General features: G+C 42.8%; 1 protein-coding gene across 1 annotated transcript in view; it reads right to left on the bottom strand.

The window, feature by feature from the left end:
* Positions 1-24,276, bottom strand: part of LOC148010259 (cinnamoyl-CoA reductase 1-like) — a 124,843-nt gene that overhangs the window by 75,777 nt on the left and 24,790 nt on the right. Inside the window, exon 2 of the mRNA XM_087673378.1 lies at positions 20,937-21,007. Within this exon, the coding sequence (XP_087529504.1) occupies positions 20,937-20,939 (3 nt within the window). The 5' untranslated portion in view covers positions 20,940-21,007. The remainder of the gene's footprint in view (positions 1-20,936; positions 21,008-24,276) is intronic.

The raw sequence follows: 24,276 nt of genomic DNA, 5'->3' as shown, positions 1-24,276 counted from the left end.
AGATGTCAAAGTCATAGAAATTCCTTGGACTAGGCCTGTCTTCTTGCTGTAAGAGGCCAGGAACTCATCACATAACGACGGATCCTCTGGAAGCAATGGAAAAGAAGTAGCCACAAAAGCAGCAAGTCCTGTCTTCGTGAGAGGCTCAAAAGTAAGTAGGGAAGAGTAATCCCTACTAACTAATGGGACGTACTGGATAGGGGGAGGAGCATGAGAAGGCGCCATTCAAATGGTTACACACACATCACAAACACAGACAATCAAGGAGAATGACTGCAAAGCAATAGACAAAAATCCAAGGATAAGAGAATAACCAAACAAGAAAACGTGACTCGACCAACTAACCCCAAGCAAACCACATCCTAGAAAGAATTCGACGTGACCTTGAGACAAATGCGACCGAAAGCTTCATGCGATGCAGCAAACAAATACCCAGAACCCCATATCAGGCAAGAAAAGAAAAAACTGCATACCGTACCCATAATCGTAACAAAGACAGTAAACCAAAACAATACCATATCCGACACATATCAATATTACATCGGTGATAAACTAGGACTGGACTAAGAAAATAACTCTAATGACTGCGCATACCCTCCCACGAAACGGTTCACTAAACAGACGAATTAAGTGCAGTGAGGGGAAATTAATTTAATGAAGGGTTGATTTTAATAAATTATTAAGAATGGGTGAATTTTTATTAGGTGATAAACCTTAGCAAGAAAACGGCGGTTCTTTATTAGAAATTAAGTTATCAATTATTAGGTGAAGCGGTGCAATAATTCGACTCTCAGACTTCGATACCCGAGTGGGTCTCTAAATGCAAGTTCATTGATTACAAATTAAGGTGATGTGGAGCGTTTTTTTGCCAGCGCGTGCTCTTGTGACGGCTGGTTCTTTTTAATACAAAGTTAAAGTCTCTGTAGCGTAGGTAGTGCGTGCTAAGTGAACAGCGGGTTTATTTTAATTAAAAAGTATATGTGTGTTGAGCGCGAATGCGCGTGGAGACTGTGGATGAATTAAAGAGATCATTTTAAGAATTAATATATGATTAAGGGGAAAATGAAAAGAAATAAAACACATAAAATAAATACCTGGAAGGTATGTGTATGTAATGCAGAAATGCGCACGGAAGAGTCCTTCAAAAGAAGTGAATCTAGTAAAGGAAAAATAAAGATCACTGACGAAACAACAAAAACAACACCTTAGCGGGGGGGGTTGATTTGGTTTTTGTTGGTTTTGTAAGTTTTGTAATTTGTGATTATTTATGATTGGTTATTTCGTTTGTGTGGTTATTAGGAGTTGTGGATGTGTTTTGTTGGTTTTGTTTGTTTGTTTGTTAGTTTTTATTTAAAAAAATAAGAATAAAAATAATAATAGGAAATTAATATAAACTACAAATGAATATGGAGGAAATATCCATAATGAAATCTATGCAAATAAAATAGAGAATGTTAAGGAAAATTTCTGATTTTTTTTTTTTAAACAATAGGGGTACCATGTATGATAAATTTTTTTAAAGTGAAAAATAAATGAAAAATAAATAAAAAATTGTGAAGGGGGATAAGGGAAATTTTTTAGAAGGTTTAGAATTTGTTTTAGAAGTTTTTACTATTTTTAAATGAATTTTCTACATTTGTTGATAATTTGGGGGATAAATTGGGAAATGTGTAATTTTCAGAAATTTTAGGATGGGTAATTTTCAACGGACAAACTCCCAAAAATCGGCAAGATGCAAAAGGAATTTTTAGAAATTTTTCTGAATTATTTTGATGGGAAAATTAATTTAGAAATTAATTAAATCATATAAATCATGTTAATTTAATAAGTACGTTAGAAGTAAGTCAGTTAAGTCTGGTTAGTCTGGGTAAGTCATGATAGTCTACCCAAGTCAAGTCTTGTTAGCTTAGTCAGGTTAGATAAGTCAGATAAGTCCAGTTAGTAGAAACTAACCTAAAGGGGGTTATGTAACCTAAGGTGGGTTAGGGTTAGGGTTAGAGTTAGGGTTAGGGATCGTAACTAGGGTTAGGGTTAGGGTAATTGAATTAAAGTTAGTTAACCTAGTTAAGTTAATGAACTAAAGCCAGTTAGGAGGACTAACCTAGGTTAGTTAGGAGCAAGAAGGAGAGGAGGAAGAGGAGGAGGGGAAAGGGGAGCAGGGCGGCGGCACGGCCGGGGAGCCGCGGCGATGGACGGAGTCGGCGGACGCTACGTCGTCTGCAACGTGGCGGGCGAGAGGCGGTGACGACGGCGGCAGCGACCGTGGCAGCGGCTCCGACAGGGCGGCGGCGACAATCCACAGAGACGGGCGATGGGGTCACAGGCGGGAGGCGGCGGTCCAAGCGGCGTGGCGGCGGTTCAGGCGGCGGCGGTAGTCCGCAGGCGACGTCGGCGGCAGTCCCAGAGGGCGGCAACGGCCGTAGCAGCAGTCAGGAGACGGGGGAGGGAGGAAAGAAGGAGAGGTGGAGGAGGCGTGGGGAAGAAGGAGGATAAAGGAGGAGGGGGAAGAGGAGAAGGCGGGGGAGGAAAGAGGAAGGGAGGAGGAGCAAGAAAGCAGGCAGGAGAGAGGAAGCAAGGGAGGGTGGGAGGAGGGGAGAGGGAGGAAGAAGGGGAAGAAGAAGAGAAAGGAGGAGTAGGAGGAGGGGAGGAAGGCAGGAGGAGGAGGGGAGAGGAGATGGAGATGAGAAGGAGGAGACGCAGGAAGAAGAGGGAAAGGGAGGTGGTTGGGGGGAAGGGGTCGCGGAACAGAGGAGGTGGTTGGGGGGAAGGGATGGGCAGGGTCAAAGAGGTAGGGGGTGGGCAGGGCCCAAGGGGAATAGGGGGTGAGCAGGGCCCAAAAGGGTAGGGGGTGGACAGGGCCCAAGGAAAGGGGAAGGGTAGGAATGAATGGACGCGTACCTCCAACTCGCGCACGTACGCGGGGCGGGGTAAAAAAATTTGCCGTAACGAGATTGAAATGGCACCGGGATGACGGTACGGGTCATGCGAACACGACAGGGCATGTGGAGACGCGTAAAATCGAAAAAGGGCGCGTTCACACGCAAAACGGGCGCGCGAATACACGTAAAAATAAAGAAAAATTAATAACTCCCAATCCGGACGTCAAAACGAAATAGCGTAAAAACAAAAAGTCGACAAGACAACAGGGGGAAAACAAAAAAAATATATGACGGAGGTTTCGGGAGGGGGAAAGGGCAGTCACATGCAAAAAAACCAAAAAAAGAACCAAAAAACGCAAATAAAAATTAATATCGAAAAATCCGTGCATCGGAATGAGCTGCAGAAAAAAGGAAAACTGTGCAGAAAGATGTGTCCGACAATCCTATCTCATCAAAACATGATTCCAACGGAGATAAGACGCGTTCACATTGGAAAAACCCAAAAAACAAATTCGAAAATGGGATCGGAAATTAATATCAGACGAACCGTTCACCAGAATGACATGCAGTAAGAAGGAAAAATGTCCGCAGGAAGGGGGGACACAGGGTTATCATGTCAAACCACAGTTCCGGTGGAAATAGGAGGGGTTCACATGTGAAAAACTCCAAAAATACTCCCGAAAACGTATTTAAAAATTAAGAAGTAAAAATCCGAAAGTCGAAAGAGGGAGAAGAAAAAAGGAAAAAGGTAGGGAAAGACACGGAGGACACGAGGGTCAAATCAAATTGGATTTTCGATGCCAAGAGGGCAGGTTCACATGGAAAAATGTCAAAAATACGCACAAAAAATGTGTAAAAAACCAAAAAATTAATCATGGACAAACCGTGTATCGGAATGACACGGAGGAAAAATGAAAAATGTCAGGGGAAAAGTGGATGGCAGGGCTATGATGTCAGATCATGGTTCCGGAGCAAGCAAAGCACGTTCACATGGAAAACCGGCTAATGTGGGCAAAATGCTTCAAAAATTAATAACTCAAAAACCGTGCACCGGAACAGGGGTAGCTAAAAAGGAAAAATGAGCCGTTCAAAGGGAGGAACAGGGCTATAAGGTTGGATTTGGACTTTGGTGAACGTAGGGTGCATGCACATGGAAGGACCTCAAAATCAGGGAATGAAGGAAAATTGCAAGGGAACAATCCCAAGGGTGGGTGAAACATAACCGGGTGGGTGGGAAGGGACCCTAGCAGGGTAAAAGCAACTCATGGCATTCATGCATGAGCAGGGTAAGGCATATGCAGAAGGGTATGCAATGTAGACGCGCAGGGACGCGTCCCCACACTTAAGACCTTAACGGATAGGGTTAACCGAGCAACAGGGACCTAGAACAACGCCAGAGACCATCCACTAACGTCCCCACACTTAAAACATGACCGTCACGAAGAAACCAAAGTGGGAGGGTTAGAAAAACTTGGCCCATTTTGTCAAGAAGCAAGTTTGAATGTTGATGGCACATCCACTGTTGTAGTCGGCTTCTGGAGGTACCAAGGCATCTTCTCGACGCACGTCCTTCATGGCAGGGACCACGTGGCAACACCCAGGGAGGTAGCTGATTGAAGCAATCGCAGGAAATTCGTTGTTGATGATGAGGGATATTACACTCCACTCACAGTCACGCAAATGAAATGAAAGAACAGTCACTCGCCCCATGACTAATATCACTCGAGGAATAAGGATTGAAACCCATATCTCGTACCCGATTGAGGAATCGACAAGGGGGAAATGGTGCAGAAAGAGTATGCCAGGGTACACAATTGATGGTGCATTAGTGCGTCCAACCCGTCTGGCATAAGTGCAAGGAGGAAGGCAAGGGAGCCTTACAGTGCAGTGTACAGAACAGGGTGACGTGTCTTGTGTTGACGGGAAAGACCCATCCCGTGGGTGCAGAGGAAAAGTGGAACATACCTCACTCCAAGTGTCGTAGCGTCCCTCAATCTCACCTCTCGGTAATTGATTGAAGAAACTCCAGTCACACTCATCCCACCCTCTGTCTCACTCTCTGTTGATAGATACAGAAGGACAGCCTTTTCCTGAAACCCATTGATGTAATCCTCACAGTCACTTGTGCAAAGATTGTATGCCTTGTGCGCATTTGATGGTGCAACTGTGCATCCCGCCCTGTGCCGGCATATGGTGCGAGAAGGAAGGCCAGGGAGCCTTATGGTGCAGTGCACAGAACAAATTGTGCTTTGTGCATTGAGAGGCCCATCACCTGCGCTAGAAAGCAAAAGAAGAAAGTGCTGCCAAGCACTTCCCTCGATCTAAAGAAAATGATCATTTCTGCACCTTGGCCGGAGGATCCAAGTTGTAGTATGAGGAAGAGGATGACTCAGTGGATTAGACCAGATCCGACTTCTTCTTCTCCTCCTTCTTCTTCCTTGAAGCCGCTAAATCTTTGCAATCCTTGCACAAACATCCGTTATTACCACAGTGATAACACTGGGCCTTTAACTTTTTCCTCTTGTCACCCCTCTCTGAAGCTATAAACGCCTCACTGGAACCACCAGATTATGATGGAAACCGCCCCTGTCAACGCATAGATGTTTCATGCTCAATAAGCATCAAGGATATCTATAGAAAAGTGACGGGTGTCGATGATGTCTGAGCCCTCAAAGCATTGGCCACTCTATCAAACTCCAAAGGGAGCTTGTACAACACATTTCCCCACAAGATGAGCCTTTGAAAGGGCAAACTACATGTGTCGAAGCTCGTGTTGTACCTATGTGACACGAAGTAAGAAAGACTAAATAGTATCCTTAGACTTGAACTTCATCTACTAGAGTTGTCCCTAAGGAGTGAGAGCATGCATAGGCAAAAAGGAGCCTCATACAACATCTAAAGCTTTACCCAAATCATGAGAGAAATCCTGCAGGCGACGACTATCGAAAGAACTTCTTTGAAAATGCAATGAAGAAGGGCAGAATATGCATAGGCATCATTAGTATCCCATGTGAGCATAGCTTCTTCATAATTATCCTCGTCAAAATCAACCAAAAGAGGAAGATGCTCAAAATGCTTACAAGCTCCAAACACAACATATCACGACCACTTCTATATAAACCATACTTTCATAACAGCACTCCATGTTAGGTAATCAGGATGAGGTAATTTGTCATCAGTGGAACAATAGGGGAGAGCCATCTGAGAGATAGGAATAGAAAAGAATGGAAAGAAGAGGAAAGAAAGAAAGAAAGAAAAAAAGTTATATTAAGATCTACGAAAGGCCAAGGCGGCCTATGAGACCAAAACGTTCCATACAAAATGTCTGGGAAACTTTCCAGGTCCCAGTAAAGCTACCATCTAATGCTATAATAAACTAATTAAGTAGGTACAAGGTGGATACAAGCTGACGGTATGACAGAGTTTGCATGCAGTGGATACGAGTTGATCATGTTGGGGGTAAAGGTGCCTCTGTTTAGCCGCCCGTGTATTACTACACTGACAATACCCGCCACTGTCACTTTCTTCTTTATTCTTTTAGTGAGTTTAAATAAAGTAAGGCCCGGTCACACATTGTGACTGTTGGAGTTCCCATTTGGTCTCTCTCTCTTTCTTGCTCTTGCTATCCCGCCATAGATCTTCCAAACAAGCTTCGATCCTTCTCACCTTTCAACTGATATCAGAGCATGGTTGCTCGAGCATTCTGACTTGGTTCGTGACTCCTTCAACTTCCTATTGATTACCTACACTCATTGGATCTCCTTCTCGACAGCCATATCCAAAGCAAGGCTCAGTAGCATCCTACTCCAAACAATGTAAGGAGCATGTAGTAGTGGCATAGACTAAGCATGTCAAGACCGGTCAGACATAAGCAAAGTACATGCCATAAGTATATTAGAGATGAAGATACCAATGCTATGAGAAGCGAGCTTAAGCTCAACCAATGATTCGAGAGCAAATCCAAGCTCTATGTTGACCCCTGAGAGTCACTACATCAATGTATACATCCAAGACATAGCCCGAATCCAACAGGTATATCCAAACATAAGCAAATAAGCTTCAAACCTGAATATTCCAGCAGCAAATAAATGTCCAAAACTAAGCAAACAGTGGCTCAATCGAAGCTCAAAACCATAGACAAACCATAGGCATACATTTTAAATGTACTTGATGTCTATGGATGCTATGTACAGATGCTACATGACCTATATGCTCATGAGGTCTTATTGATGCTTGATCTTGGATCTTCTCACACTCGTGCTATCATATGCCCTTGTTGAGCTTATTTGCTTGATATTTACAGCTTTTGTGCCAATGGGAGCGTCTTGATACGCTTGACAGACATTGAGCAAGCGGTTTATGCTACTTGAGCATTCGGATACTTGAGACTAGGATCTTCACTTGGATGTTGCACGGTTGATATGTGGTGGTCCTCACATATGTACTTGGGCTGATTTGGACTTTGCACTCCTTGAGCATACACCTCTTTGTGCCAGGTCTTGCCAATGTTGAGTACACTTTGCCCTATTACACAAGGGGTGTGCCAGCTTACTGACAGATTCATTTGACATGCTTGGATGTTTGCTCGATGTCCGTATGATTGTCACATGTTGATTTATACCCGCTTGATGCTGGTTATACTTTGACAGTCAGTGGTTGACTTGGTGCGTTCATTTTGCCTACAATTTTCTCTCATTGTACTTGGCTGTAATTTATTACAACAAGCAGTTATGCACGGACTGACGTGGAATTTTCATGTTGAATCACCTTGATTTTATTAACTTTTGATGGTACTTGGTGGGCAGCATCATTAGCTATCAGATCGTGGTTATTTTGCCTTCGTTTTGGTGGTATTTTGGTTGTTTACAGCAGAAAACAGCAAGTAGTTTTGAACTGTCTGCACCATTTTGGACTACAGTATGGCATCTTCTTCCACTTATAGTGCTATCTTCAACATCACTACGCTTGATGGTACGAATTATGCCTATTGGAAGAGCCAAGTTTGGCACCTATTGGTGCAGAAATCGCAGATAAAGCCACTAAGAATGCATGACGAGCAGCCTGAAACTATGACTGATGACAAATAGGATGGGCTTGATGAGTTATGCAAGTCCACCCTCATCTTGTCTCTCACTGAACAGATGTATTACAATGTGGTTGAGGAAGCATAGAGTGCTTGGCAACTTTGAGATAAAATTAAGAACCTCTATGACAAGAAAAGTCCAGCAAGTCAAATGTATTGGCTAAAGCAGCTTATGGACCTGCGCATGAAGGAGAATATGACAATGTCAGCTCATTTAAGCTAGTTCCATGCTATTCTCAAGAACTTAACTTCACAGGGCATTACCTTTAATGATGAGGTTACGCCATTGTTTTTACTTGGGACTCTGAGTGAGTCATGGGATGTATTTCGCACTACCTTATGTGCTCCTGCTACTATTTTGAAATTGCCTGACGTAGAGAGTGCTCTTTTGTAAAAAGAGATCAAACGTAAAAACTTGGATGTCTCTAGTGTGTCTCATGCTTTGATTATTAGAGGCAGAGATGGTAATGGAAAGAATGACCGTGGGTATGGATGTGGCAGAGACCCGCTAAAGTCTAGATCTAAGTCGCGTGGTAAGTTGCGAAGCAAGTCTCATGGAAAAAATGCTAATGTGGCATGTCATCATTGTGGCAAGAAGGTCATATACGCCCAGTGTCATGAGTTGCGCAATGAGAAGCCCAAAGAGAAGGGAAAAGACAAAGTACAAGAAAAGTCCTCTGATCGTAGCATTATGTCTGCAAAATCCAGTGTGAAAATCAAGGAGATAAATGTCATGTAGACTGATGACTCTGATGGGGAGTACATGCTCACACCTAGTTCTTGTGATGCTATGCCGTTAACTGAGGTTCACTCTATGCATACGCAGTGCTGACTTTTGGATTCTAGTGTTTCATTGCATGTTACATCATGCCGTGAATGGTTCCATTCCTACCGCACTGTCTCTAGTTCAGTTCACTTGGGTGATGACAAGTCACTTGCTATTATTGACATTGGGGATATACGGTTGCAGCTCTCTACTGGCAGCACTTTTCTGTTACAGGATGTACGTCATGTACCTACGCTTACACGCAGTCTTATGTCTGCACAGGGCAGCTTGATGATGCTAGATTTCATGTTTCTTTTGGAGATTCTACCTACAAGATCACCCGTGGCAAACTTGTGCTTGCTAGAGGTGCCAAGGCTGGAAAATTGTATCCTTTTGTAGTTGATGGATCCTCTAATGACCATGTTTTGTCAGCCAGCTCCATCCCACATGTATCTCTTTGGCATGCCCATTTGGGCCATGTCTTTGAAGGAAATGAAAATGCTTTATGGTTTTTGCAGTACTTACCGCCCCTTGACTATTCATGTTTTGATTCATGTAAGTATTGTCTTTATGGTAGATAGACTGGAAATACGCATAAGAAGCCTGGTAGAACATGCATGAGTGAGGCCTTGGCATTGGTACATTCGGATGTCTGTGGGCCCATGCCCTGTCAGTCTATGGGTGGTGCAAAATATTTTGTGATGTTTATTGACGATTTTTCGCATAAAGTCAAGGCTTACCCCATTAAGCTTAAGTCAGATGTCTTGGCTATGTTTCAGAAATGGCTTGCATTGGTTAAGAACCAAACTGGGCATAGGCTAAAATGCCTTAGGACTAACAATGGGGGAGAATATGTGTCACGTGTCTTTAAGCAACTATGTGATGAGAGGGATATTAAGCGTCAGCTAACCGCCCCCTATACCCCACCCCAAAATGGTTTGGCTGAGTGGATGAATAGAACCATCTAGGAGCGTGTACGCAATATGCTTAGCCATGCAAGCCTACCACAGCTTTTGGGTTGAGGCAGTCAGTATAGCTGTGCATGTCATAAATAGATCACCTTCTAGTGGTTTGGATTTCAAGGTTGCAGAGGAGGTATGGACAGAGAAACCTCCGTCTTATGCGCATCTACGTGTCTTTGGATATGAGGCATTCTGCCATGTGCCCAAGGACAAGCGGACTAAGTTGGGTCCTAAGAGTGTTAAATGCATTTTTCTTGGCTATAGAGATGCAAGCGAGATGGGTTACCGCCTCTAGAATCTGTAAGCACGGAAAGTCATCCGCAACTATGATGTAGACTTCAATGAAAACAAGATGCATAGACAACCTGAGAAGGTGGTAGAGATATGCAAGGTTATATTCCAAGAGGAGCCACATGCTCCTGTACAGCCAATTGGACAGCCTGCAGCAGCAGAAGCAACTGGTATACATGGCCAGGGTGTTGGACAGGATGCTAGACATGCAGCAGAGCCTGCAGTGAGACGGTCTACTAGAACTAGACATCCACCTAATCGATTTAAGCCCTCGATACATTATGACTTGGTTACAAATGCAGGAGAGCCTTTCACTTATAATGACGCTATGCGTAGAGGTGAGAATCACTCCTGGGAGAGGGCTATGCAGTTTGAGATAGACTCCCTGCATAAGAATATGACTTGGGATTTGGTTGCATTGCCTAACGGCAATAAGACTTTGCCATGCAAATGAGTGTACAAGTTGAAAAGTACCCCTAGAAACCCCAACCCCTAGAAACCCCTAGAAGCATGGAGTTCACTTTGATGAAGTTTTTTCTCCTGTGGTCAAGATAACCACCCTACACTTGGTTTTGGTCTTAGTCGTGCAGCTTGACTTGGACATGTATCAGATGGATGTCAAGACTGCATTATTACATGGGGATTTGCATTATGAGATTTACATGGAGCAGCCCAAGGGCTTTGTAGAACCTGGCAGGGAACACCTAGTGTGCAAGTTGAAGAAAAGTCTTTATGGCTTGAAGCAGGCACCTAGGGAGTGGTATTATAAGTTTGATGCTTTTATGCAATCACAGGGCTACAGCAGGAGTTCTATGGATCCGTGTCTTTACACGAAGAGAGCCCGTGATGGCTCATTGCTTGTTTTGGTACTTTATGTGGATGATATGCTGATAGCAGGGTGATGAGCTGGATGCTCTTAAATCTCAGCTAAAGAAGAGCTTTGAGATTAAGGATTTGAGACAAGCCTCTCACATTCTTGGTATGCGCATTAAGTGCGATAGGCATTAGGGACTACTCTACCTCTCACAGAAGGAGTACATTCATAAAGTCCTTGAGTGTTTCCTCATGCAGAATGTGAAGCCTATTGGCTATCCATTACCTTCTTATGTGAAGGTTTCACACGCCGATTGTCCGCAGACAGATGAGCAGAGGGCCTAGATGGCCAAGATCCCTTATACATCAGCTGTGGATAGTTCGATATATGCCATGATAGCCACTCGACCAGATATTGCCTTTGCAATTGGTATTGTGGCACGCTATATGGCTACACCTGGCAAGAAACATTGGGATGCCATGAAGGGTATCATGAGATATGGTGCATCTGCCGGGAGCTGCCTATAAGTGGCGGTTTTCGAATCTAGGGTTTCAAGGGACCCTAAATTACCCATAAAATGGGGTTTGTTCAAGGATGGAAAAACTTGGCTTTCCCCATACAAAACTTACTAATGGACTTAGTTACTTATGTAGAGCATGAGTCCTCAGCAGAAGATAATTTATGTGATGAAAAGAGTAGCCCATTAGTGGTTACCCCATCCTCTAATACGATGGCATGGGCCGAGGTTCGCCTTGGTGTGGTCTCTACCCAAGAGAAATCATATTTAACCATCTATCAACCTAGAGGGCATGAAACAAGCATGTTGGAAACTAGGGTAGTTATGGCATCAACAAGTCATCATGCTAAATCCATAATGCCATGGGCAAGTGCTGATATACGATGGAATATGCTTGTGGTTAAGACATCCCGTGTAATGGGCCACCATGATGACATAGTAGGCATCACAAGGATGTTAAAAGCCCTAGCTATCAAGGGAAAACCGTTGCTTAAAAGGCACGGTTCCCAAGTTTTAAGAAGTGGTAATGATAAATCTACTTTAGATAAGGACCAAAAGCTCTTATATAAACCCGTTATGGACTTTCCGTTTAAAGGGAAAGGTATGGAAGATTCTCTAAGAGGGGATCAAAATGACATGTTGAAACTTATAGGGCTCCCTAGACCACTCAGTGAGTTAGCAGAAAGGGATGTCACTGAGGATATTAACCCCTCTACACCGGAAAGGGTGGGGATGGAAGAGGTTAAAGATCCTAAGAGGCTGAACCCAGATCATGATGAATATGAAGATTTTAATGACCCGGTGTTGATCCCAAAAGGAAGGACTAAATGTCCTCCTCTTTATAGGGATCTCCCAATGTTTTATGGGTTGCCAAATGAGGATCCGATGATTCATTTAAGAGAATATGACCTAACTTGCATTGCAAGTGGGTTTGACGATATACATCGGATGCTCGTATTCCCAAGTACCCTGAAGGGAGAGGCAAGAAAATGGTATTGGAGCCTCCCAAGAGGGTCGATCAAATCATTTGAGGAGTCTTGTGATAGATTTCTAGATGAGTATGAAAAGCAGCTCCTTATGATTCAGGTCTTAGGGCAGCTTATGCAGTTTAGACAGGAGTCTTATCTTTCTGTTAAAGAGTATGCTAGAGCCTTTGATAGTACTCTTAGGCTTTGGCCAAGAAGAGCTAGTGCATTACTAAATGATGTGCTATGTGAGCTCTTTCTGAATGGCTTAGAGATTAATACGCAAATCCAAGTGGGATTGCAGAATCCTAAGTCGTTAAGGGAAGCAAAAATGCATGCCATTGATTATGAGGGTCATATTCAGAGATGTTGGGAAAACTTTTGGAGTTTTCCCCGCTCAGTACAAGTGCATCCTAGCTTCCAACCATTTCTGCAAGAAGACAGCTCACTTGGTGATACCAAGGCAGCCTATGAGGGGAACCTTGGTGGCCAAAATCTCAAAGCAGAAAATGGCCATCCTATGAGTAGTAATGACATGCCTCTCAGTGGAAAGGTTCCAAGCCATGTAAGTCCCATTAGGTCTTGCAACACTTCCACGAGAGGTAGTTGTGATGGCAACATGGATGGAACCAATGGGCCTATGAGTGTTGATAAGCATTCTGTGTGTGGTTCTAATTTTGCTGCTAGTAAGGCTCTTGAGAGACCTTTGGTGTTGGAATCATACTTCCAAGTGGATGTTGTTCCCTTCAGTGAAAGCATGGTTCTTATGGAAAAAAATTTGTAGTATGGACATAAACAAGTAGAGATACCTTTTGTAAAGAGGATGAAAAATGCTAAAAGTCCACCTATGCTTCATAAAGGTCATAAGGATGTGAGGCCATTTGGCCATAGGGATAAGTTTGCATTGAGTTCGTTAGACCAGTGCAGCAAATTGAGGGAATGCAAGAATATTAAGGGAAATGTGAGATGGGCTTGGAGACCCAAAATCTCCAAAAGTATGGCAGGAGTGTCGGATACAAGGCCAAGGATCCCATCTGGATATATTTTGTCGAACCCCCAAGAGGATAAGACTGGATATACATCTGGCAATATACACTGCCTTGGGATACATCCATGTGATGTGCCTAGGCTTGAAGCTCTACCTAGTTTGGGTCGCAGCACTGATTTATGTGAAAACCCAAATAAGGGAGGTTCGAATGAGTACAAAGCTATGATTATTTCTGCCAAAGGAGCCACTCAGCCACTTGAACGACCAGTTTATTCGGATTACAATAAATGTAGGACATGTGAGCCCACTCCACTGAGGCCGTTCATTCAGCTCATAGTGCCCAAGAAGGGATCGGCCTTATTGATGAGTTATTAGTGGAAAGGCTTGGACTTGTAGCTCTACAAAAAAAAAAAAAAAAAAAAAAAAAACCTAAGATCAAAAAATACAAGATCAAGCTTTTAGCTAACTTGCATGAGTAGCATGGGGCTAGATGACCTATGATATGCTATCCTTGGCACCCCGGGTAGTCTGATAGGGTGTGATGTGTATGCCAAGGACATCAGCATTACGTGGACTAAAATGACCTATCCAGTTTTAAGCTAGGAAGGCTAGCTGCTTTGGATATTACGTCCAGATTTCGTCAGCCCAAGAGGGCCAATCAGTTTTTGTAGAGAAATGCTTTATTTCATTAGGCCAAGAGGGCCAGTTGTTTATTTAATATAGGTGCGGTTAATGGTTTTTTGTTTTAGTTCTGTGCTAGACAGATTTGAAGACGAGCTTGAAAGGAGCCTTTGTTGCGCAGAAGCTTCTCATGGCCCTATCCAGGTGATATCTCTCCTTTTGGAGTACCGTGTTTTTATGCTATATGTGTCTGTGTACTTGTAGGGGATTTGTCTTTTCTTGTTGGGGACCGGCATCCAAGGCATGAAGTCCCAGGTTTAAATTAGGTCTGTTTGAGGGAGGTCTGAGTAATTGTTACCTCCTGTGAAGACATTATCAAGCATCAAAAGACCTGTCTTAGAAGGTGGTACTAGTGACCCTGTTCTGCTAGCCTGCTAGGCAGCCATTCTAGGAGTTCTTGTTAGTTGTGAGGCAGTTAGAGAAGCCTGCCAGAAGAAAAATGATGCTGATAGAGAGAAACAAAACCCTGAATATCTTAAAGACAATCAATATATACAAAGGTGTGTAAAAAGGGGTTCTAACCCCTATAAAAGAAATGAAATGAAAATTTATAAGCAGTTGATAATCGCCTTGCGAAGGCCTGGTAGGTTCCTAGGAACGAGTCAGACCCAGGGCCGATGCCTTGTCTTCCTAGGGGGTGGCGTCTTGCTGGAAAAGAAGAAAGTAATGAAGATTGGAGTGAAAATAAAAGTGAGCGTCAGAAAAGGATTTAAGTGTCGCCTTGCGAGGGCTTGGTAGGTTCTTGGGTATTGAGACAGGACCTGAGGCCGATGCTCTGTTCTCCTTGGGTCACTACGCTCAGCTCTCTCCTTTTTACATGCCCGAGTATGTCAATAAAATAAAACCCTGGAAGAAGAAATGTGCTAAAAGAAAATACTTCTTGATCAGGCTATAGGAGTCCTCGCCTAGTAGGAGCTCCTGGTTGTGTTGTCCTTAGTTAGGTAGGTAGTTCAAACCACCACTTAGGGCGACCTCTTTGATAGTTTTTTTTAGTTTGGCCGTATTGGAACAGTTGGTTAGTGACTAGCTTCGGACCTTTTATCAGATTATGCTAGGCCTACTCCTTGTGGATGTCATGCCTTGGTTTTGTCAGGGGGTAGAGTGAGCATTATGCTGTGTTTAGTATGTATCTATTTTGTATTAGCTTGATGCTTCCTTTGGTTGTTTTGTGCAGATTTGTTGTGGGATTCGACGGGCTGAGTCGCCCTATCTCGTGGTCGCCAATGAGAGCAGAGTTTCAAGCCCAAGAAGTGCCTAAAATTTGCCAAAAAATTTGAAATTTAAAGAAAAAATATTTAACATCGAAGGCAGCGGCTCCAGCTAGGACGATTTTAAGCACCAAGTGAAAGACGACTTTTAAAAGGCGCCCGAGCGATACTTGTGGATTTTTAATAATTTTTCACTCTGCCGTGCGGGTTGTCAGGAGTTGCCAGCAAATGCGGGATGTCAAGCCGGACGCCCAGGATTTTTCAGAGCTTGAATCGGAGCCCGGACGGAGAAATGGCCACAAAATGGTCAAGATATGAAAAGGTGGACACTTGGGAGGCCAAAATTGGGTATGCCTTTTGAGTTTGGACCCCCCCTCTAAAATTTTATGCACCTTATGAAGCAAAAAACGTGGAGAGAGAATGAAGGAAGAAGGTGCCATCATCTTCACGCCTAAATTTGCGCTCTCTCTCATGATGGGGAAGATGGCAGGTTACAAACAACCCATCCAACTGATCATGGCCCCGATCTTCTTCTTTCTTGCCGGTCTTATCACCTGTCTTCGCCCATGAAATGGCTGTGGGAATGAAGAGAGCCAATTCTAATCTTTCTCTCTCCTCCCTCTCTCTCTCTTAAGGGGTTGTTTTTGTATGCAAGAGGAAAATGAAGAATGGTGAAGGAAAGCTTGTCCGGATGAGACTGGATTGCTTCCGGATCAATGAAGACATGAAGATTGCTGATTTTGAAGATACTGGACATTGAATGAGGGCTGACACGCAGTCCCGTACCAAAACCGAGATCCCGAGATGCAAAGCCTAAGCGGTAATTCAATTTTTATGAAGAAAAAAAGAATTTTTATGTTATTTGGTTGATGAAATATTGTTCCCATGAACTGATTATGCATCATAATGTTGTTTGCTATGAGTTTGATCAGTCTATGCTCAGAAAATCAGAAAATCATAAGTGTTATGGCTGAAATTAAGGGTATAAAACCCGTAAAACACGCGTTTAAGGGGTAAAAATGGAGTTTTTTGCAAAATAAAGGGGAAATATGAGACATAACATCAATAAAACCTGAAATTTTGCTGTCAAGGAACCTAAGGGCCACAGCCCACAATTAATCTTAATTTTTAGTCATTTTTTATTGAAGAAAATAGAGGAAAATACCAAAAAATGATTAAAATTGGATTTTAAATGGGAGAAAATTAGGAAACGATAAAATGAAAATTTCAAAAAATTACATAAGTGTTTGTGCAATGTATAATGAAGATAGAGCACGAGGTTGGCCTCGGTTTACCCTCGTTTCTATGTTTCTGTCCGTGTTTATCGCTTTCTCTATAAAAAAATACACATAAAATGACTCTTTCACCTATCAACGAATGCAAAACATTAAACGATAGGGTGAGAGGGGAGTTTAAGCGTCAAAGTACAATCTTAAATCTGATTTATGTGTTGCATCATGGCTATAGGACGTTATTTTAAAATAAAGGAAAAGGCAGCATGAGCGTAAGGCTCGGTATCTCTCCTCGTTTCATTACATAAACGTTAGCATGGAAATCATAAAAAGATTGGTTTCGCACGATACACAATGCTGATTTTCTTTTGTTTGTGCACTAAACCATTCACATTGTGTACTATGCATGGTTCATGGTATTAAAGGAAAATCTCTTGGACTGCATAGCAATTGTTTTCTTAGGACTTTGACCCACGATTGAGAGTATAAGGTTATCCCTTGCCGTAGGATAAAGAGGCGGTTTCCTAAGGGACTGTTAAGTAAGGACACATGATATATCTCCTGGATTCGAGAAATGTAAAAGAGAGGAGTTTGTGTTCGTTTGTGTTATATATTTAGCAGTGCATCAAGGGGCCAATCCCTGCGATGTAGGAGAGCTGCAGTGGGACCGCGGTGTTTCTACTGTGAGGTTGCCTCCATATGTGTGTGATCATGGCATTGCCAATGTGTAAGGGTTCTCCCTTTGAGGAGTTTAAAGGAAATGTTGAACTATAAACTATAAACGCAATAGATTAAGCTTTAGGGTAGTTTGTCCTTTAGCATTGGATTGGCACTCCCGGTCCGCGAGGCCGTGAGGGTGTTTGTGTGTCATGAGCATGAGGTCCAGCTAGTGCTATAGCCAGTGCCGGCCCACTTTAGGTCCCATCAAGATACCTGAAAGGCACAGCAGATATGTGTATTTGCTATGGCAGCCAGGATACAAGAGTTATGGGGTACACAAACTCCAATTATGCAGGACATGCAAATAGTAGGAAGTCCACTTCTGGCTATGTATTCACCTATACTGGAGGTGTTGTCTCTTGGATGTCCAGGGTTCAAAAGTGTACCGTTCTCTACCATTGAGGCCGAGTATGTTGCAGCCACTGAGGATTGCAAGGAGGCCATATGGTTGGGCCGTTTGATTCATGATCTTGGGATTGATTCTATACCTACGCTACATTTGGATTATATGAGTGCTATTCAGCTAGCCAAGAATCCGGTCTTTCATGCAAAGACGAAACACATTGAGGTGAGGTATAACTTCATATGTGAGGTCGTGGAGGACAAGTTGACCTTGTCAAGACCTCCACTGACGAAAATCCTGCCAATCTACTCACGAAAAGCCTCACTACTAAACACTTTGTCTTCCTCATGAAATTGATGGGTGTTGGATGAGATGACGTTTTTCCTCATCCTGTTGTACATGTGTACATTGTACTGTCTTTTCTTTTTCTTTTCACTCCTCACTGGGGCAGATTCGCCTTTAAGTGGCAGGTTGTTGGGATAAAGGTGCCTTTACCTAGCCGCCCATGTATTACTACACTGACAGTATCCACCGTTGCACAGTGCAGGTGACGGGCGCCCGTCACCTGCACTTTATTCTTTATTCTTTTAGTGACAGTTTGAAGAAAGGAAGGCCCGGTCACACATTGTGACTGTTGGAAATCCCATTTAATCTCTCTCTCTTTCTTGCTCTTGCTCTCCCGCCATAGCTCTTCCAAGCAAACTTCGATCATTCTCACCTTTCAAATCACAAAAGTCTCAATGCTAAAACCAAAAAAAATCTACAAAAAATTAGCCAGAAGAGATCGCCAAGCAATGTGCAAACAGTAGATGCTGAAAATGCAATTATGCTGAGTAGAAAACAGCAGTCATCAGCAGGTCAAGGGCGGCCTAGGGCAGCAGACTGAAAACCCAGGTGAAGAAGGGTAAAACATTGGCTGGCAATGCACTAACTGCAGGAAATGCAGATCTAAAAGGCTGAAAACAGCTCAATTTGCAACAGCAGACAATTGCCTGATTAATAGATGGAATTCGCAGATCTTTAATCAGCAGAAATCAGCACGCAAAATGAAGAACTTGAAATCTGATACCATGTCAGAAGTGGATGTAGCAATGGAAGCATAAACAGATGCTGTAAAAGCATAAACAAATACTATAATAAATTGCTTAAACACAAGTACAAAAGAGAAAAACATGAAAGAACATTGCAAAGAAGAGAACTAAGAAGGATGCTTGGGAAATGGAATCCATATACCAAACATGAGAATGATGCATACAACAATGAGTCACTAGCTTATAGGCACTGGCACTGGCTAAGAGGCAAATATGGTTCTCCCTCATCAAAGAAATTGACTGAAACAAAACAATAAAAAGGCTAAGAGGCCAAGATGGTTCTCCCTCATCAAAGAAAGAAACCGCCCCTTCTAGCAGCTCAACACCCCCTGAAGAAACCTGAGGGGATAGGGAAGGAGTAGGAATACTCAAAGAAGGAAGAGGTTTGGATTCAAACAAGGATGGGGGAGGCACAGGAGGAGGAGGAGGAGGAGGGCGGTTCCCTTTCCTAGACAGGTGCTTTACATGTTCCAGCGGCCCCTAGGTCTCCGTCACAATAGGATCAGCCCATTGTCATCCCCTAGTGGCTCACATAGCTTATGCAGGATTCGGTAGTCACTCATTTTTCCAAGACACTAGCAGACCCACACAAATCAACCAGGCTACATGCCAAGCAAGGTCATTCACTTTTTCTGAACTATGCCCTTATGCCATGGATACTAGAGGATTGAAAACAGGTTCTAGGGGAGAGTCTATTACAAGGCGTGGATAAACAACCAATCAGGAGGTCTATAGTGCCACATTCACATGTAGCTAATAGTGAAACAGTGAGAATCCTAGGTCCTGAGAAAAGCATCTCTCCTCCTCAAACTTTATGAACCACCCTGTATCCTCTCCTATGTCTTACGAAGAGCATGGACAATTTTTATGCAAATCTCTCCAGTGGATATGCCCAATAAATCTGTAGCATGACTACAGCTAGTGGAGCATGTCTTTTAATACTGGAATTAAAACCACAAATACAATTTTTAAAAGCTCAAATGCAGTTTTACCTTTTTTTTCCCAAAGGTTAAACACTTACTTTCTCAACTTTCAAATGTTAAAAGGTTACGTCCATGATCAATCTCAAGATACTCAGCCCAGTAGAAGCAGTGAAGAGCTTCAAATTTGACACAACGCAAGACATCCCGGATGCTTCAAACTGTAGTAGAAAGACCTCTTCAAACTCTCAGAAACTACTAAGAAGCTAGTCAGCATTCCATGCAATTCATGCTACTCATCTCCTGATTGTGAGATCCATCAGAGCCTAATGGAGACATTGGAGCTCTGACAGTTAGTGCGTTTCATTTTCCAACTGTCAATTTGTTTTGGTATGCTCACACTGTCCACAGTGATCTGGACTGAGTGGTTGCTGGTCTCGAAGGTTTCCAAGTTATCTAATATGTTTGCCTATTCTGGAATCACAATTAGAGAAATACTGTAAGGGGCACAAAGATTTTGGGCCACTCTGTTGTTGATTTTTGCACAAATTGAGCAATTGTGCTGAAGCAATCTAGCGCACTTGTATTGTGCTTCTGATCTGGTTTTAAGTGCTGAGTTTGTACAACCACCTTAAATTCTACTGCCCTTTAATTGTCAAAGTCTGGTTTCACAGCTATAGCAAAAACCACAGCAGTCTAGTGCCATGCAGGTTGGTGGTGATGGCCAAAGGCTATGGTGATGATTTCCAAGGGCTGGTGCAACAATGTGCAGGTTGCAGATGACTCTAGATAACCATAGGTGACTGCAGCATGTCTTGATGTCAAAATGGCAGTGGGAGAAGAGAAACATGAACAGAAGACAAGAATGCTCAAGAGCAAAGATGACAGCAATGAAGAACTCAGACTGATGATGAATGAGGCCGATACAAGGAATCCCCTGCACATGCTAAGTGTAGCTATAGTAAGGGTGCTGCTATGAGAGGGAACAAACCCACCACGTGATGTCTAGGCCAAAAGACAAGAAAGAAAGAAGCAAAGTAGGGCCTACATATAAAATGCATGTAGTGTGGACTAAAATGTGGTGGACTAAAAAGTGTTTGGTCACATCACAACGGACTAAAATGACCAAACCATGTTGAGGATAGGAAAAATAAAGAAAGAAACCAAGTATGCAGACACCAACACTTTTCTGACCATGACACTTTCCCAAACCTGTTTTAGGTCTGTAAGCCCCATTATACGGATAGGGGAAACCTATGTTTGTGAGCACAAAATTACACAAGTGGAATAACATGTATAATTCACTGACTGGGCTTTTTGGAAACTAGAATAGTCCATAAAAATAATCTGTAATTGCTGTGATAATCCAGAAAAAATAAAAGACACTCTCACCAGTTTTCTGCACATCAGTTTTTATCTATTTATCATTATCTATACAGCTTTACAAACTGCCGCTACTTTACCTGGGCATCTCACCATTCCACGTACATGATAACCACGTTCTAGTAATAACTTCACAAGCCAGGATGCGATGAAGCCATTGGCTCCTGTTACACACACTATCTTGTTCATGGTTTCAGCACTGCAAAACACAATCTGCTCCACTAGTCAACATATCTATGCAATTCAATATCTTGCTAGTGCAGATGCATGTGTTATATGACAGTTAAAATTTCTTGAATGTTTACTTTATTCTGGTGGTATACATGGCCTGTTGACTATCAATGCCTCATTATGCAATTATAATGATACTTTACTTTTCAACTTGTGTGTAAGATCCAGAGAATTTAATGTCAGTAACAGCTTTCAGCTGAATAATGCTCTCTGTTCTGTGGAAAAAGATCGTTCTGTTAGTTAAAATGACTTGAGGACTATAAATTCCTTATTTTTCCGTGGAAAAATCCTTCTATCAATGAAAATGCCCTGAGGACTAGAAACGCCTGTGAGTAAAACTAAAGATGAACCAAGAGATTAGATCACTTGAATGGTTGCAGGGATCACTAGCTTGTACAACAGTTTTATAGATCGGTTTTGGACTGGGGGAAAAAGAATGGAGAAGAACCACACAAGACCTATTAAGTCAACAAATTTCACCTTGTTTAAAAGCGAAGGGAAGGTCCAAGCTCCCAACATGAAGAAGATTTTTGTGTCCTGATTCTCTCTAAATCCCTCAACAATTTTTTGCAATCAGGAAGAACAAGGTGTCAGAATGGCAGCAAAAGGGATGAAGTCATGAACTTAGAAGTTGACGAAGCAATGAAAAAGATACAAGATGGCAACCCTAAGCAAGTGCAAGATGCAATTGAGTGAGGATGCTGCTAAGAGAGAGGGACAGACCAACAATGTGGTGTCTGGGCCAAAGAGCAAGAAGCAAAGAGCACTAGGATCACACACACACACACACACACACACTTGCACACACAACGTGCCCACACATTAATGCACTAGAATCTAGGATTAGTGCAAACTCTACATTAAGTGGTACAACAACCCCTATCACGACCAAACAGATTGTGCCAAAGACTGTGAGCAAGTCATGCCTCCACCCTCTTTCATACCTAAAAGGTCCCATCCCAAAGGAACCAAGGCATCCGACCATACTTATGGGAAACAAAAATGACATAGGAACAAAAATGAAAATGGCAAAAAATTGGTGTTTCGGGGAGTTTCCAATAACTAAAGCAATGTGAAAGACAAAAGAAGAAGCATTGAAATGGCAAAAAAATGGATTTTCAAGGCATTTCCAGTAACTTTGCATCAAGCCAAGGGGGCCTCAATGGGTTGCACAAGGCCTACTACAAACTCAAGGAGATGGATATTTTCTTTCAAGAAGCACAATTTAGCAAGTCTTATAGTTTTCTTTTCTTTTATGCCTTAAATGAATAAGAAGATTTTAACATCTTCCGTAAAACAAAGTGTTGCAAGGCAAGGATAGGGTGAAGGAGTATAGACAAAGAGAAAATGATATGGGGATATGCTGCAGGTGATGTGAATATGGTGGATCCAACTTGATTCAAAGTGCAATGGTGCCACGTAAGCAATGCCCTCGTGGGAATTGTTCAGTTGCCCAACTGCGCTTTTACTAGTATCATCATCAAGGCACATATGGATAATGATGCGAATACATCTAAAATGAAGAAAGGGAAGTAAAATATTGTAAGCACCAAGAGAAGAAGCCGCCTCCTATCACTACCAAACAATCTAAGGGAAGCTATCAAGACCACCTCTTGTTAGAAGTGGATGTAGAAATGGAGGCATAGAAGACTGTTGTAGTAACACAAAAGAGAAGAAAGAGAGAAACAACAAAACATTGCAAAAGGAGAACTCAAATATGCTCGGGAAACAGAATCCATATATTAAACATGAGATAGTCGCGTACAACAGTGAGTCACTAGCTATGTGGACATTGGCAGTGGCTCCTCTCTCCAACAAAACCCACTTGGAAGAGGTATGCAAGTAAGCTGACACAAGGACACAAACCAGCCTATAAATAGGCCATAATCAGTACAAAGTCAACCAAAAATAAACGAATAAAATAATCAGGTTGCCAAGCCCAACAATGTCTAGTCAGCCCAAATTAGGGGCCAATAAATCACGCAGCAATAAAAAAATTACACAAATAATGCGCCCAACACAATGCATGTACCAACTCGCTCATGAGGTGACTAATTTGCTAACATGCTCTCTCAATTGTGTGGGTGATCTGGTACAATACAATACACAATGATAATGACTCATCGTAGTACAACAATAAGCTCAAATAGGACCATGGATACTCAAGTAGTGGGTGTGCAAGCCACCACCAAGGTGCCTTGGAGAGAACCTGATGGTCGATGCTGATTATACCAGCTCCTAAAAAAAGAGAACAATCATAGCAACTCTCAATGTCTATCAAACAATGCCTTGTAGTGGCACACATAACCATCCTATCAACAATACCTCTAAGCCTATGTGACAATGGATCCCCACCTTCAACCACATCACCAAAGTGTCCCCTCATGTGAGCTCGAAAGAACTAGGAGCCAATCCCACTCTCTGTCAAGTAGCAACCCATCATGAATCTAGATGTCAATCCCAACTCCAGGATTTCAAACTTGCCAAATTGATGCGAAAGGGACGTCCCTCTCTAGATCCTTTGCACCTATATAGATGAGGCTTGGCTTCCCACCACACCACCCTCTCACTCTTCCTCTTTGACGCTGAAGAGTCGTGAGGGATGACCACATCACCAGCACTAGAAAGCAGCAAAAGGAGGGTTGCCGAGGCCTTCCCCTTCTCAACAAAATATGATCCCTTCCACACCTTGGCCATTGCCTTTGCTAGAGAATCTAAGTAGGAGTCAAAGAAGGATAAGGATGAGAAGAGTCAGTATCCTACTTCTTCTCCTTCTTCCACAAAGCTGCTGACTCCTCACAATCCTTGCATACATATCCCTTCTTTCCACATAGATAGCACTGTGCCTTCATCTTCTTCTTGTCTCCCCTCTCAAAAGTTGCAAATGCCTTGTCATGGCCACCATGTGAGGATGGAAGCCTTCCCTGTCATCTCAAGGATGCCTCATACTCATGCAACATCAAAAGGAGGGTTGCCGAGGCCTTCCCCTTCTCAACAAAATATGATCCCTTCCATACCTTGGCCATTGCCTTTGCTAGAGGATCTAAGTAGGAGTCAAAGAAGGATAAAGATGAGAAGAGTCAGTATCCTACTTCTTCTCCTTCTTCCACAAAGCTGCTGACTCCTCACAATCCTTGCATACATGTCCCTTCTTTCCACATAGATAGCACTATGCCTTCATCTTCTTCTTATCTCCCCTCTC

Source organism: Lygodium microphyllum, chromosome 30 (genome assembly GCF_053477565.2).
Source record: "Lygodium microphyllum isolate KBCC chromosome 30, Lygodium_microphyllum_v1.1.10, whole genome shotgun sequence".
Classification (NCBI taxonomy): domain Eukaryota; kingdom Viridiplantae; phylum Streptophyta; class Polypodiopsida; order Schizaeales; family Lygodiaceae; genus Lygodium; species Lygodium microphyllum.
This window is presented reverse-complemented; position numbering and strand designations above follow the sequence as displayed.